This window comes from Lepisosteus platostomus, chromosome 3, assembly GCF_059453375.1.
Source record: "Lepisosteus platostomus isolate fLepPlt1 chromosome 3, fLepPlt1.hap1, whole genome shotgun sequence".
In the NCBI taxonomy this organism is placed as follows: domain Eukaryota; kingdom Metazoa; phylum Chordata; class Actinopteri; order Semionotiformes; family Lepisosteidae; genus Lepisosteus; species Lepisosteus platostomus.
Window position 1 is genome coordinate 51,265,418 of NC_142613.1, and position 16,079 is coordinate 51,281,496.

Consider the following 16,079-nt stretch of genomic DNA (forward strand, 5'->3'; position numbering starts at 1 on the left):
CCCTGCACACTATTCCCTGATCCAAACACCTCTCTCCTGTGTCTCCAGTATCGAACCCTGCACACTATTCCCCAATCCACACCTCTCTCTCTTCTGTCTCTCCAGTATCGAACCCTGCACACTATTCCCCGATCCACACCTCTCTCCCGTCTCTCCAGTATCGAACCCTGCACACTATTCCCTGTATTCTGTGTGGGTACTCACAGCTATAAAACAGCTCACCCAGTTAGCTGGTATGAATAATTGCCTGTCTGTGCCCATTCCCCTGCATGAGTGACAGGGACAGCCAGCAGTAAGTGGTGTGTACATGGTGACAGGCGTGCTGTCACTACACACTCATACCAGCACTGGCCATACTCGTATGACTACCCAAAAATGATGATGTCGGTACTCACCAAGAACTACAATTGTTTTTCTTACGTGTATTAGGATGGATGCAATGGAAAACTTGCTGGCGTTCACCTGATCAATATTACCACAGTACAGCCACAGTGCAGCAGTTTCAGACTCAGAACTGACTCAAGGGAAGAGGAAACAGACTGTTTTCTATTTATTAAAATGAATACAAGCACAGTGGTTACAGTCCACAGCTCCTACGCACTGCTGGGTCCCATCTCCCACCGCAGTATAGAAAACTAGGAACAAAGATACCAACAGGACACAGCAAGGGTCTATCGACTGGTGAAGAGGTATTTCAGAGTGTAGGGGGCATTATTAACAAGAAACGCTCCCACAGACATATTCAACAAGACCTTAAATAAAACGAAGCAAAAAGTGAATGGGTGTGAAATGAGTCATAACATCAAGATCATTCCTTGTGGCTTCACGACCCTGAGAAGCAGGATCGTTCCTCCTGGCTCTGTGAGACAATGCGACACCGAGCAGACGGATCGTTCCTCCTGGCTCTGTGAGACAATGCGACACCGAGCAGACGGATCGTTCCTCCTCGCTCTGTGAGACAATGCGACACCGAGCAGACGGATCGTTCCTCCTGGCTCTGTGAGACAATGCGACACCAAGCAGACGGATCGTTCCTCCTCGCTCTGGGAGACAATGCCACATCGAGCAGACGGATCGTTCCTCCTGGCTCTGTGAGACAATGCGACACCGAGCAGACGGATCGTTCCTCCTGGCTCTGTGAGACAATGCGACACCGAGCAGACGGATCGTTCCTCCTGGCTCTGTGAGACAATGCGACACCGAGCAGACGGATCGTTCCTCCTCGCTCTGTGAGACAATGCGACACCGAGCAGACGGATCGTTCCTCCTGGCTCTGTGAGACAATGCGACACCAAGCAGACGGATCGTTCCTCCTCGCTCTGGGAGACAATGCCACATCGAGCAGACGGATCGTTCCTCCTGGCTCTGTGAGACAATGCGACACCGAGCAGACGGATCGTTCCTCCTGGCTCTGTGAGACAATGCGACACCGAGCAGACGGATCGTTCCTCCTCGCTCTGTGAGACAATGCGACACCGAGCAGACGGATCGTTCCTCCTGGCTCTGTGAGACAATGCGACACCAAGCAGACGGATCGTTCCTCCTCGCTCTGGGAGACAATGCCACACCGAGCAGACGGATCGTTCCTCCTGGCTCTGTGAGACAATGCCACACCGAGCAGACGGATCGTTCCTCCTGGCTCTGTGAGACAATGCCACACCGAGCAGACGGATCGTTCCTCCTGGCTCTGTGAGACAATGCGACACCAAGCAGACGGATCGTTCCTCCTCGCTCTGGGAGACAATGCCACACCGAGCAGACGGATCGTTCCTCCTGGCTCTGTGAGACAATGCGACACCGAGCAGACGGATCGTTCCTCCTGGCTCTGGGAGACAATGCGACACCGAGCAGACGGATCATTCCTCCTGGCTCTGTGAGACAATGCGACACCGAGCAGACGGATCATTCCTCCTCGCTCTGGGAGACAATGCCACACCGAGCAGACGGATCGTTCCTCCTGGCTCTGTGAGACAATGCCACACCGAGCAGACGGATCGTTCCTCCTGGCTCTGTGAGACAATGCGACACTGAGCAGACGGATCGTTCCTCCTCGCTCTGTGAGACAATGCCACACCGAGCAGACGGATCGTTCCTCCTGGCTCTGTGAGACAATGCGACACTGAGCAGACGGATCGTTCCTCCTGGCTCTGTGAGACAATGCGACACCGAGCAGACGGATCGTTCCTCCTCGCTCTGGGAGACAATGCGACACCGAGCAGACGGATCGTTCCTCCTGGCTCTGTGAGACAATGCGACACTGAGCAGACGGATCGTTCCTCCATGGCTCTGTGAGACAATGCCACACCGAGCAGACGGATCGTTCCTCCTCGCTCTGTGAGACAATGAGACACCGAGCAGACGGATCGTTCCTCCTGGGTCTGAGACACAATATGACACCGAGCAGACGGATCGTTCCTCCTGGCTCTGAGAGACAATGCCACACCGAGCAGACGGATCGTTCCTCCTGGCTCTGTGAGACAATGCGACACCGAGCAGACGGATCGTTCCTCCTCGCTCTGTGACACAATGTGGCACCGAGCACTTGTCAGTCTGGTGTAGCGTGTGACTGCGTCATGCGTATTACGATGGATCTAATGGAAAACTTGCTGGTGTTCACCTGGTAATCAATACTACCACCGTACAGCCACAGTCCAGCAGCTTCAGACTCAGACCTCACTCAAGGGATGAGGAAACAGACTGTTTTCTATTAATTAAAATGAATACAAGCACAGTGGTTACAGTCCACAGCTCCTACGCACTGCTGGGTCCCATCTCCCACCGCAGTATAGAAAACTAGGAACAAAGATACCAACAGGACACAGCAAGGGTCTATCGACTGGTGAAGAGGTATTTCAGAGTGTAGGGGGCATTATTAACAAGAAACGCTCCCACAGACATATTCAACAAGACCTTAAATAAAACAAAGCAAAAGGTGAATGGGTGTGAAATCATTCCTCGCAGCTTCACGGCCCTGAGAAGCAGGATCGTTCCTCCTGGCTCTGTAAAAACACTGCAGCACCAAGCAACAAGATCATTCCTCCCGGCTCTGTGACACAATGAGGCACTGAGCAGAGGGATTGTTCCTCTTCGCTCTGTGACTCCAAGCAGACGGATCGTTCCTTCTGGTTCTGTGAGACAACACCGAGCAGTAGTCAGCCTGTGTGAGTGTGTCAGCCTGTGCGAGTGTGCCAGTCTGGTGTAGTGTGTGAGTGTGCCAGTCTGGTGTAGTGTGTGTGTCAGTCTGTGTGAGTGTGTCAGTCTGGTGTAGTGTGTGAGTGTGCCAGTCTGTGTGAGTGTGCCAGTCTGGTGCAGTGTGTGAGTGTGTCAGTCTGGTGTAGTGTGTGAGTGTGCCAGTCTGGTGTAGTGTGTGAGTGTGTCAGTCTGGTGTAGTGTGTGAGTGTGTCAGCCTGTGTGAGTGTGCCAGTCTGGTGTAGTGTGTGAGTGTGTCAGTCTGTGTGAGTGTGTCAGTCTGGTGTAGTGTGTGAGTGTGCCAGTCTGCTGTAGTGTGTGTGTCAGTCTGAGTGAGTGTGTCAGTCTGGTGTAGTGTGTGAGTGTGTCAGTCTGTGCGAGTGTGCCAGTCTGCTGTAGTGTGTGTGTCAGCCTGTGTGAGTGTCCCAGTCTGCTGTAGTGTGTGAGTGTGTCAGTCTGGTGTAGTGTGTCAGTCTGGTGTAGTGTGTGAGTGTGCCAGTCTGCTGTAGTGTGTGTGTCAGCCTGTGTGAGTGTCCCAGTCTGCTGTAGTGTGTGAGTGTGTCAGTCTGTGTGAGTGTCCCAGTCTGCTGTAGTGTGTGAGTGTGTCAGTCTGTGTGAGTGTGTCAGTCTGGTGTAGTGTGTGTGTCAGTCTGTGTGAGTGTGCCAGTCTGCTGTAGTGTGTGAGTGTGCCAGTCTGCTGTAGTGTGTGTGTCAGCCTGTGTGAGTGTCCCAGTCTGCTGTAGTGTGTGAGTGTGTCAGTCTGTGCGAGTGTGCCAGTCTGCTGTAGTGTGTGAGTGTGCCAGTCTGCTATAGTGTGTGAGTGTGCCAGTCTGGTGTAGTGTGTGAGTGTGCCAGTCTGGTGTAGTGTGCCAGTCTGGTGTAGTGTGTGAGTGTGTCAGTCTGTGCGAGTGTGCCAGTCTGGTGTAGTGTGTGAGTGTGCCAGTCTGGTGTAGTGTGTGAGTGTGTCAGTCTGTGTGAGTGTGTCAGTCTGGTGTAGTGTGTGAGTGTGCCAGTCTGCTGTAGTGAGTGTGTCAGTCTGTGTGAGTGTGTCAGTCTGGTGTAGTGTGTGTGTCAGTCTGTGTGAGTGTGCCAGTCTGCTGTAGTGTGTGAGTGTGCCAGTCTGTGTGAGTGTGCCAGTCTGCTGTAGTGTGTGAGTGTGCCAGTCTGGTGTAGTGTGTGAGTGTGTCAGCCTGTGTGAGTGTGCCAGTCTGGTGTAGTGTGTGTGTCAGTCTGTGTGAGTGTGCCAGTCTGCTGTAGTGAGTGTGTCAGTCTGTGTGAGTGTGCCAGTCTGCTGTAGTGTGTGTGTCAGCCTGTGTGAGTGTCCCAGTCTGCTGTAGTGTGTGAGTGTGTCAGTCTGTGTGAGTGTGTCAGTCTGGTGTAGTGTGTGTGTCAGTCTGTGTGAGTGTGCCAGTCTGCTGTAGTGTGTGAGTGTGTCAGTCTGTGTGAGTGTGCCAGTCTGTGCGAGTGTGCCAGTCTGTGCGAGTGTGCCAGTCTGCTGTAGTGTGTGTGTCAGCCTGTGTGAGTGTCCCAGTCTGCTGTAGTGTGCGAGTGTGCCAGTCTGTGCGAGTGTGTCAGCCCATGTGTGTGTCTCGGTACAATGGCTCTGTTCCTTCGCTATAGGGCAGACTGAAGTGCAGTCTGACAACAGCACATAAAAACAGCACACAGATTAAAACCCACAGGTCCCCTGCCTGGCGGGGGACGGGACGGTGAGGGGGACGGATGAGGAGACGGAGATGAGTGGGGGCACAGCGACACGGGGAGTCCATGCAGGAGGGGAGCCAGCGCACTCCCCTCCTCTCTCGCACGGCTGGGGCGTCCAGCGCAGCCCCAGAGTTCTCCAGGGCGTCCCCGTTACCCTACTCCTGCCCCTCAGTCCTTGTCCTTGTCTCCTGCCCCGCGGCCCAGCCTGTCCCTTGTGGCCGCCCCGGTGGCCCCCTGCTTCCTGCGATGGCAGGCCAGCTCCAGCAGCTCCACGCCCCCCACCGCCCTCTGCTGGCCGAGGAAGAACAGCACCACCAGGAGGAAGAAGGCACGGAGGCCGGGCGAGAGGAGGAGGCCGGCGCAGCTCAGCGCGATGAAGGCGCTCCAGTACAGCAGCGAGGCGGCCTGGATCAGCTGCACCCGCCGCTCCGACTTGCAGGGCGGGATGCGGCTGCGCCCCGAGGCGTCGAAGCAGCGCCCCCCGGTGTAGAAGTCCTGCAGGCGCCGCTCCTTCTCGCCCCAGCGCTCCTGGCACCAGGCCTGCAGCTGCGGGGCGCCGGTGGGCAGCGTGGACACGGGGTGGCGGCTCACGTGGAAGTGGATCTCGCGCGGGAACACGCCGGCCAGCAGATGGCGCTCCGTCTGGGGGACGTTCTGCGGGTAGGCCACGGTGATGTCGTGGATGGCGTCCAGGTTGTCCCCTGCGAGTGACGGGGAGGAGAGGTTGGTGCTGGAGGACCTGTGTGGACCCAGCCCTCTTATCCACAAGGCCCTGCAGGAGCTCCTTCTGCTCGACTCAATAGCTTGGGCCCACTGACTCCGACACAGTGAGACACAGCGCAGCGCTCAGCTCCGACACACCAACACACACAGCGTGGTGCCCAGCACATCTGACACACCAAGACACACAGGCGTGGCGCAGCGCTCAGCTCTGACACACCGAGACACACAGCACGGCGCTCAGCACAGCTCTAACACACCGAGACACAGCGCGGCGCCCAGCACAGCTCCAACATACAGCGCGGTGCTCAGCACAGCTCCGACACACCGAGAGGCAAAGGGCAGCGTTCAGCTCCGACACACCGAGACACACAGGGCGGAGCAGCGCGCCGCTCCGACACACCGAGAGAGACAGCACAGCGCTCAGCTCCGACACACCGAGACACACAGCACGGCACTCAGCACAGCTCCGACACACCGAGACACACAGTGCAGCGCTCAGCACAGCTCCAACACACCGAGACACACAGCGCAGCACAGCGCTCAGCTCCGACACACCGAGACACAGCGCAGCGCTCAGCACAGCTCCGACACACCGAGACACAGTGCAGCGCTCAGCACAGCTCCAACACACCGAGACACACAGCGCAGCACAGCGCTCAGCTCCGACACACCGAGACACAGCGCGGCGCCCAGCACAGCTCCGACATACAGCGCGGTGCTCAGCACAGCTCAGACACACCGAGAGGCAAAGGGCAGCGCGCCACTCCGACACACCGAGACAGACAGCACAGTGCTCAGCTCCGACACACCAAGACACACAGCACGGCACTCAGCACAGCTCCGACACACCGAGACACACAGCGCAGCGCTCAGCACATCTGACACACCAAGACACACAGGCGCGGCGCAGCGCTCAGCTCCGACACACCGAGACACACAGCACGGCGCTCAGCACAGCTCCGACACACCAAGACACAGCGCGGCGCCCAGCACAGCTCTGACACACCGAGACGCACAGCGCAGCGCTCAGCACAGCTCCGACACACCGAGACACACAGCACGGCGCTCAGCACAGCTCCGACACACCAAGACACAGCGCGGCGCCCAGCACAGCTCCGACACACCGAGACGCACAGCGCAGCGCTCAGCACAGCTCCGACACACCGAGACGCACAGCACAGCGCTCAGCACAGCTCCGACACACCGAGACACAGCGCAGCGCTCAGCACAGCTCCGACACACCGAGACGCACAGCGCAGCGCTCAGCACAGCTCCGACACACCGAGACGCACAGCACAGCGCTCAGCACAGCTCCGACACACCGAGACACAGCGCAGCGCTCAGCACAGCTCCGACACACCGAGATACAGACTGACCTCTGCGCAGCGTGTCCACGATGAAAGTGAAGCCTGTAGTGCGGGGGTGCAGGACATACTCGTACTTGGGCAGACTGTTCTTCTCTGCGAAGTCATCGCTGCGTGCACGCGTGTTCTCTGTGGAGGCGCGGGAACAGGCCAGAGCGGAGTGGGACAGAGAGAGAGGGGAGAGCAGGAGGTCAGCACCACCTGAGAGGTCAGGGCAGCGTGACCTGTGAAATCAGCGTCACCTGAGAGGTCAGGGCAGCGTGACCTGTGAAATCAGCGTCACCTGAGAGGTCAGGGCAGCGTGACCTGTGAAATCAGCGTCACCTGAGAGGTCAGGGCAGTGCTACCTGAGAAATGAGTGTTACCTGAGAGGTCAGGGTAGCGATACCTGAGTGATTAGTGTTACCTGAGAGGTCAGGGCAGCAATACCTGTGAAATCAGTGCCACCTGAGAGGTCAGGGCAGCGATACCTGAGAGATTAGTGTTACCTGAGAGGTCAGGGCAGCGATACCTGTGAAATCAGCGTCACCTGAGAGGTCAGGGCAGCGTGACCTGTGAAATCAGCGTCACCTGAGAGGTCAGGGCAGCGTGACATGTGAAATCAGCGTCACCTGAGAGGTCAGGGCAGTGCTACCTGAGAAATGAGTGTTACCTGAGAGGTCAGGGCAGCAATACCTGTGAAATCAGTGCCACCTGAGAGGTCAGGGCAGCGATACCTGAGAGATTAGTGTTACCTGAGAGGTCAGGGCAGCGATACCTGTGAAATCAGTGCCACCTGAGAGGTCAGGGCAGCGATACCTGAGAGATTAGTGTTACCTGAGAGGTCAGGGCAGCGATACCTGTGAAATCAGCATCACCTGAGTTGTCAGGAAGGACAGTGTTACTCAGGAGGTCAGGGCAGCGATACCTGAGAAATTAGTGCTACCTGGGAGGTCTGGGCACTGCTACCTAGGAGGTCAGCGTTACCCAGGCTGTCAGTGCTACCTGGGAGATCAGGGCAGTGTTATCCAGGTCAGTGTTACCTGTGAGATCAGTGCCTTCAGGGAAGATGAGCAGCTGCAGTGGCTCCCTGATGTCACAGAAGTACTGCAGCATGGCCTGTAGGTGGTGCTGGTCCTGTTCCCAGCGCCGATGAATGAAGATAAAGGAAGCCACCTGCATGGCCCAGCCTGTAACACACAACAGCCTGTCAGATCAACACAGCACAGATTTCTGTTAATTACACATTAGCATGCAGTACCAGCTCAGCACTGATTGTTGTAGTAAACAATGTTATGTGTGTCAGTGTCTCAGCGTGTCAGTGAGCCAGTGAGTCTGTCTCAATGTCTCAGCGTTCCAGTGAGCCAGTGGGTCAGTGACTCATTGTCTCAGCGTGTCAGTGTCTCAATGTCTCAGCGAGCCAGTCAGTGAGCCAGTGAGCCAGTGTGTCAGTGTCTCAATGTCTCAGCGTGTCAGTGAGCCAGTGTGTCAGTGTCTCAATGTCTCAGCGTGTCAGTGAGCCAGTGTGTCAGTGTCTCAATGTCTCAGCGTGTCAGTGAGCCAGTGTGTCAGTGTCTCAATGTCTCAGCGTGTCAGTGAGCCAGTGTGTCAGTGTCTCAATGTCTCAGCGTGTCAGTGAGCCAGTGTGTCAGTGTCTCAATGTCTCAGCGTGTCAGTGAGCCAGTGTGTCAGTGAGTCAGTGTCTCAGCGTGTCAGTGAGCCAGTGTCTCAGCGTGTCAGTGAGCCAGTGTCTCAATGTCTCAACGTGTCAGTGAGGTAGTGTGTCAGTGAGCCAGTGTCTCAATGTCTCAGCGTGTCAGTGAGTCAGTGAGTCAGTGTCCCAGTGTACTGACCGAACCCTGGGATGGCCTTCAGGCCGGCCTTGAGGCAGATCTTCTCCAGCCTCAGGTAGCTGTAGCGCAGCAGGCAGCACCACAGGAACATCCAGTCCAGCCGCGTGCGGTGGTTCATGATGATCACACTGCGCTCGCCTGGCACAAAACCATCACCCGTGATCACCACCTTCACCCCGAACACCAGCTCCAGCAGCGCCTGGAGAGAGGGCAGGACAAGACAGAGAGACGTCATCACCACTTACCCACACTGACAGACAGACAGACTCAAAGAGACACCGAAACACAGAAAGATGGACAGACCCCAGACTCACAGAGACACTGGCACCCAGACTGACAGACAGACAGACAAACCCCAGACTCACAGAGACACTGGCACACAGACTGACAGACAGACAGACAAACCCCAGACTCACAGAGACACTGGCACACAGACTGACAGACAGACAAACCCCAGACTCACAGAGACACTGGCACACAGACTGACAGACAGACAGACCCCAGACTCACAGAGACACTGGCACACAGATTGAGAGACAGACAGACCCCAGACTCACAGAGACACTGGCACACAGACTGAGAGACAGACAGACCCCAGACTCACAGAGACACTGGCACACAGACTGAGAGACAGACAGACCCCAGACTCACAGAGACACTGGCACACAGACCCCAGACTCACAGAGACACTGGCACACAGACTGAGAGACAGACAGACCCCAGACTCACAGAGACACTGGCACACAGACTGAGAGACAGACAGACCCCAGACTCACAGAGACACTGGCACACAGACTGAGAGACAGACAGACCCCAGACTCACAGAGACACTGGCACACAGACCGAGAGACAGACAGACCCCAGACTCACAGAGACACTGGCACACAGACCGAGAGACAGACAGACCCCAGACTCACAGAGACACTGGCACACAGACTGAGAGACAGACAGACCCCAGACTCACAGAGACACTGGCACACAGACTGACAGACAGACAAACCCCAGACTCACAGAGACACTGGCACACAGACTGACAGACAGACAAACCCCAGACTCACAGAGACACTGGCACACAGACTGACAGACAGACAAACCCCAGACTCACAGAGACACTGGCACACAGACTGACAGACAGACAGACCCCAGACTCACAGAGACACTGGCACACAGATTGAGAGACAGACAGACCCCAGACTCACAGAGACACTGGCACACAGACTGAGAGACAGACAGACCCCAGACTCACAGAGACACTGGCACACAGACTGAGAGACAGACAGACCCCAGACTCACAGAGACACTGGCACACAGACCCCAGACTCACAGAGACACTGGCACACAGACTGAGAGACAGACAGACCCCAGACTCACAGAGACACTGGCACACAGACTGAGAGACAGACAGACCCCAGACTCACAGAGACACTGGCACACAGACTGAGAGACAGACAGACCCCAGACTCACAGAGACACTGGCACACAGACCGAGAGACAGACAGACCCCAGACTCACAGAGACACTGGCACACAGACCGAGAGACAGACAGACCCCAGACTCACAGAGACACTGGCACACAGACTGAGAGACAGACAGACCCCAGACTCACAGAGACACTGGCACACAGACTGACAGACAGACAAACCCCAGACTCACAGAGACACTGGCACACAGACTGACAGACAGACAAACCCCAGACTCACAGAGACACTGGCACACAGACTGAGAGACAGACAGACCCCAGACTCACAGAGACACTGGCACACAGACTGACAGACAGACAGACCCCAGACTCACAGAGACACTGGCACACAGACTGACAGACAGACAAACCCCAGACTCACAGAGACACTGGCACACAGACCCCAGACTCACAGAGAAACTGGCACACAGACCCCAGACTCACAGAGACACTGGCACACAGACTGACAGACAGACAAACCCCAGACTCACAGAGACACTGGCACACAGACTGACAGACAGACAAACCCCAGACTCACAGAGACACTGGCACACAGACCCCAGACTCACAGAGAAACTGGCACACAGACCCCAGACTCACAGAGACACTGGCACACAGACTGACAGACAGACAAACCCCAGACTCACAGAGACACTGGCACACAGACTGACAGACAGACAAACCCCAGGCTCACAGAGACACTGGCACACAGACTGAGAGACAGACAGACCCCAGACTCACAGAGACACTGGCACACAGACCCCAGACTCACAGAGACACTGGCACACAGACTGAGAGACAGACAGACCCCAGACTCACAGAGACACTGGCACACAGACCCCAGACTCACAGAGACACTGGCACACAGACTGACAGACAGACAGACAGACAAACCCCAGACTCACAGGGACACTGGCACACAGACTGAGAGACAGACAGACCCCAGACTCACAGAGACACTGGCACACAGACCCCAGACTCACAGAGAAACTGGCACACAGACCCCAGACTCACAGAGACACTGGCACACAGACTGACAGACAGACAAACCCCAGACTCACAGAGACACTGGCACACAGACCCCAGACTCACAGAGACACTGGCACACAGACTGACAGACAGACAGACCCCAGACTCACAGAGACACTGGCACACAGACTGACAGACAGACAAACCCCAGACTCACAGAGACACTGGCACACAGACCCCAGACTCACAGAGACACTGGCACACAGACTGACAGACAGACAAACCCCAGACTCACAGAGACACTGGCACACAGACCCCAGACTCACAGAGAAACTGGCACACAGACCCCAGACTCACAGAGACACTGGCACACAGACTGACAGACAGACAAACCCCAGACTCACAGAGACACTGGCACACAGACTGAGAGACAGACAGACCCCAGACTCACAGAGACACTGGCACACAGACCCCAGACTCACAGAGACACTGGCACACAGACTGAGAGACAGACAGACCCCAGACTCACAGAGACACTGGCACACAGACCCCAGACTCACAGAGACACTGGCACACAGACTGACAGACAGACAGACAAACCCCAGACTCACAGAGACACTGGCACACAGACTGAGAGACAGACAGACCCCAGACTCACAGAGACACTGGCACACAGACTGACAGACAGACAGACCCCAGACTCACAGAGACACTGGCACACAGACTGAGAGACAGACAGACCCCAGACTCACAGAGACACTGGCACACAGACCCCAGACTCACAGAGACACTGGCACACAGACTGAGAGACAGACAGACCCCAGACTCACAGAGACACTGGCACACAGACCCCAGACTCACAGAGACACTGGCACACAGACTGACAGACAGACAGACAAACCCCAGACTCACAGAGACACTGGCACACAGACTGAGAGACAGACAGACCCCAGACTCACAGAGACACTGGCACACAGCTGGACAGTGATATAGACAGACTGACCACAGGCAAGGTGAGCCAGGTGGCTACAATGCGGTCAGTGAGCCAGCGGTACCAGGCAGGGGAGAGCATCATGAGAGGCAGCACAGGGCCCAGCATGAAGACACTGCCGAAAAAACTGCCCAGGAACAGCATGGCCACGAAACACAGCCCCCGCACAGACACCATCCTGGGGGAGACGGGAGCAGAAAATACACAGAATAAGTCCACAGCACTATGGCATGACTATCTGGACACACCGAGAGCACTGGTAGAGCAGCTATGAAGTTTAATCAAAAGTGCTTTTACAACCCGACTCTGTGGCAGAGGTTGCGAGGGGCGGGCCGCGCGCCCGGGGCAGACAGCGGGCGGGCCGCGCGCCCGGGGCAGACAGCGGGCGGGCCGCGCGCCCGGGGCAGACAGCGGGCGGACAGACAGGACTGAACTGCCTACTGACAAAGTCCAGTTCACAGACAGCTGCTCTATGTGTCTGATCGAGAACATGCACAGTGAGAGAGGAGAAGGATCTCCGCCCTCCTGTTCCCTCTCTCCCCCTGGGCGCTGTGGAGGAAGGGGGCCCAGGGTCAGCCTGCCTGCCAGCAGGAGAGAGGACTTCGCCCTCACCCTCTATCTCTCTCCACTGCCTGCCGCCGCCAGCGGAGTAATCAACTCAGGGCGCGACGCTCCTCGCCTGCCTGGGCATTAGGTCTCCAGGGCTTCAGGGCGCAGCTGTGGCACCTGGCATGACTCAGCAAGCGCTCCTGTTCCCCAGTCCAGCAGCCCTCGGCAGGCCCCCACACTGTGGACTGCCCATTCCTGCCCGGCTCCAGCCCCATTCCTGCCCCGCTCCAGCCCCATTCCTGCCCCGCTCCAGCCCCATTCCTGCCCCGCTCCAGCCCCATTCCTGCCCCGCTCCAGCTCCGGTCCTGCCTCGCTCCAGCCCCATTCCTGCCCCGCTCCAGCTCCGGTCCTGCCCGGATCCAGCCCTGGTCCTGCCCCATTCCTGCCCTGGTCCTGCCCCACTCCAGCTCCGGTCCTGCCCCGCTCCAGCTCCGGTCCTGCCCCATTCCTGCCCTGGTCCTGCCCCATTCCTGCCCCGCTTCAGCCCCAGTTCTGCCCCATTCCTGCCAGGCTCCAGCCCTGGTCCTGCCCCATTCCTGCCCTGGTCCTGCCCCATTCCTGCCCCACTCCAGCTCCGGTCCTGCCCCGCTCCAGCCCCAGTTCTGCCCCATTCCTTCCCCGCTTCAGCTCCGGTACTGCCCAGCTCCAGCTCCGGTACTGCCCCATTCCTTCCAGGCTCCAGCCCTGGTCCTGCCCCATTCCTGCCCCGCTCCAGCCCTGGTTCTGCCCCATTCCTGCCCCATTCCTGACCCGCTCCAGCTCCGGTCCTGCCCCGCTCCAGCCCCAGTTCTGCCCCATTCCTGCCGGGCTCCAGCCCTGGTCCTGCCCCATTCCTGCCCCACTCCAGCCCCAGTTCTGCCCCATTCCTGCCGGGCTCCAGCCCTGGTCCTGCCCCATTCCTGCCCCACTCCAGCCCCAGTTCTGCCCCATTCCTGCCCCGCTCCAGCTCCGGTACTGCCCCGCTCCAGCTCCAGTTCTGCCCCATTCCTTCCAGGCTCCAGCCCTGGTCCTGCCCCATTCCTGCCCTGGTCCTGCCCCATTCCTGTCCCGCTCCAGCTCCAGTCCCTCCCCGCTCCAGCCCCAGTTCTGCCCCATTCCTGCCCCGCTCCAGCTCCGGTACTGCCCGCTCCAGCTCTGGTTCTGCCCCATTCCTTCCAGGCTCCAGCCCTGGTCCTGCCCCATTCCTGCCCCGCTCCAGCTCCGGTCCTGCCCTTAGAGCGCAGTCTGCCCGCTTGCCCCGAATGGGGTCTCCACTCTGGACTTTCGGACAGAGGGACTTCACAGGAGCCAAGTGTGGGCTGCACTCAGGGCAGACAGATGCCAGACAGGCCCACAGGGCCGGAGGATCAGATCAGAACCAGAACAGCGCCCCCACCCTGCTGGGGGAGGAAACTCGACAGCGCTGCAGGCAGAGCGCCGGGTCCCGGACGGGCGCAGTCCAGCAGGGCTCACAGGAAACCCCGAGCGGCTGGCAGCGAGCACCGACTGCCCCTCGCATCTGCGTACACATGCACCGTGCTCCTCACACGCCCTGGCCTCCACGTCACGCCCTCCGAGCATACCTACTCGTCAACAGACTCCTCAGACCGGTTCGGCTTCTCCTGACTGCGGGCGGGCCAGTCGGATCTCCCGTCTTCCCGGATGTATTTAACACCAGAGAGCAGCTATAATCCCTGTGGAGAAAGAGCTGCGTGAGTGGCGCTTACTGGCAGCCTTTTAATTCCTTTATCCCCGGGTATGAACGTGCAAGGATGCGTTAGTGCGTACCCACAAAGACCCGCAAGCACGCGTCCCGCCACTCCCCCGAAGTGCATTCAGTTCATTGTTGCGGGTCGCGGGTTGTAAAGTCACAGTGCCGAATCATCCACGGGCGGATATGATGCTGCTGTGTAACTGGGCACGGCGCGTTTCCTTCCCCAGCGCCGTGTTTACTCCTGAGTGCAGAGCCGAGCAGGCGGTAACCCTCACCTGGGGCTGGACCGCCAGTCGCGCACAGGTACCCCGGGGCCGCGGATCAGCCGGGTACGGGACGGATCGGAGTGTGCCTCATTAATTCCGCAACAAAAATGCCGTTAGACGAAAACGAAGTCTTAAAAAAGTAGGAAAGGGAAACCCCCTTGGTGCAGTCCTAGAGCCTCCGTGCAAGCGCGCTGCGAGCTCTGCGCTTTCCTCTCCTCGGCCGCCATGGCTGGCACAGCGTCTGACGTCTGACCTCTCACCTCTCACCCCTCACCCCGCTCTGCGGTGGGCCGCCAGGGGGCGCTGCGTGCGCGGCCGCTGGAGCCGAGGGGCGCTAGCGCGTTATCGCATCGTTTAAAAATATCTGCAGATTGTTATTTTTACTTTGCTGTTCTCCTCCCCAGCGTTTCTTTCTCACGGCCTGTTCTGTTTGCAGCCTGTCCTGTCAGAATAGCTCATGCTATTTTGGAGTCCACTACTGTCGCTACGAAAAACGACGACGGTGGTTTCCGCTGAATTTCGCAGTACAGTGCCTCGCTGAAGTCACGACAAGAAACTAGAACAGGTGTCACCCTTCAGTTATGTCCAAAACAACGCAATGAATTCGTAGCGACGTGAACAATGCATTCTGTTACACGTCTGCAGTAAATCGAGAATATAATAATCTATTAGTTCACTAGTAAAACACCTCCATAAAATATTACCGAAGGAATTAAGACACTTTGACACATATTCTTCGGTAATCTTGCCTAGCAACACCCCTCGGACTGTGTAATGTGGAGATCGGCACGGCGGCCCGCCTCGAGCGGTGAGAGTCACGGAGGACCGGTCGGTAAACCGCACCCCACTTCTGCAGGCGCCTTGTGAACAAATACTAGTCCTTATGGTCATGAGACCGCAGATGCAGGCTTTGCATTGTGCAGTGAATTGAGCAACTCAGTTGATTTTTGTTTTGCAAAACGAATCCGGTAACCAGTAGATATGGGCGTGGGATCGTGCTAATCTCAGTTGTGTCCACCTGGAACTGGAGATACACCTGGAAACCCAGCCATGACACTCCTGTGAGCATGTGCAGGCAGATCCTATGCACACTTCCTATTACAACTCAGATTACATTAACACACAGCTCTATCAAACAGTGTATGTGGACACAGAGCTCCTATTAAAATGCAGTGTGTGTCTCTCTGGTGTGTCTGTGTGTGGAGTGGGACAGTGTGTATCTCTGACTCTGGCTCTGGTGTGTGTGTGGAGTGTGACAGTGTGTGTCTCTTTAGTGTGTG

At 57.2% G+C, this 16,079-nt stretch overlaps 1 protein-coding gene across 4 annotated transcripts; it reads right to left on the reverse strand.

The window, feature by feature from the left end:
* Nucleotides 1-528: 528 nt before the first annotated feature.
* lclat1 (lysocardiolipin acyltransferase 1) lies at nucleotides 529-15,721 on the reverse strand. 4 transcript variants are annotated; one of them, XM_088626028.1, is made up of 7 exons: nucleotides 14,608-15,721; nucleotides 14,403-14,513; nucleotides 12,244-12,409; nucleotides 8,813-9,011; nucleotides 8,003-8,149; nucleotides 6,993-7,109; nucleotides 529-5,594 (listed from the first exon to the last, which is right to left on the reverse strand). In XM_088626028.1, exons 1-7 carry the CDS (start codon nucleotides 14,652-14,654, stop codon nucleotides 5,062-5,064), a joined length of 1,320 nt encoding a protein of 439 aa, XP_088482154.1. In that variant the 5' UTR covers nucleotides 14,655-15,721; the 3' UTR covers nucleotides 529-5,061. The 4 variants fall into 4 exon arrangements, with proteins under 4 accessions (XP_088482154.1, XP_088482157.1, XP_088482156.1 ...); XM_088626031.1 differs by having other exon boundaries at nucleotides 14,809-15,715; XM_088626030.1 differs by having other exon boundaries at nucleotides 14,407-14,513; nucleotides 14,809-15,712.
* Between the last annotated feature and the right edge of the window lie 358 nt (nucleotides 15,722-16,079).

What these genes read in the sequence shown, in the direction of transcription:
- lclat1 (XM_088626028.1), bottom strand. Translation starts at nt 14,654, where the DNA reads ATGCACTTCGGGGGAGTGGCGGGACGCGTGCTTGCGGGTCTTTGTGG. An exon ending in CCTGGCTCACCTTGCCTGTG is followed by an intron (nt 9,012 to 12,243) that starts GTCAGTCTGTCT and finishes CCCTCTCTCCAG; the next exon opens with GCGCTGCTGGAGCTGGTGTT. An exon ending in CGTGGACACGCTGCGCAGAG is followed by an intron (nt 5,595 to 6,992) that starts GTCAGTCTGTAT and finishes CGTCACTCGCAG; the next exon opens with GGGACAACCTGGACGCCATC.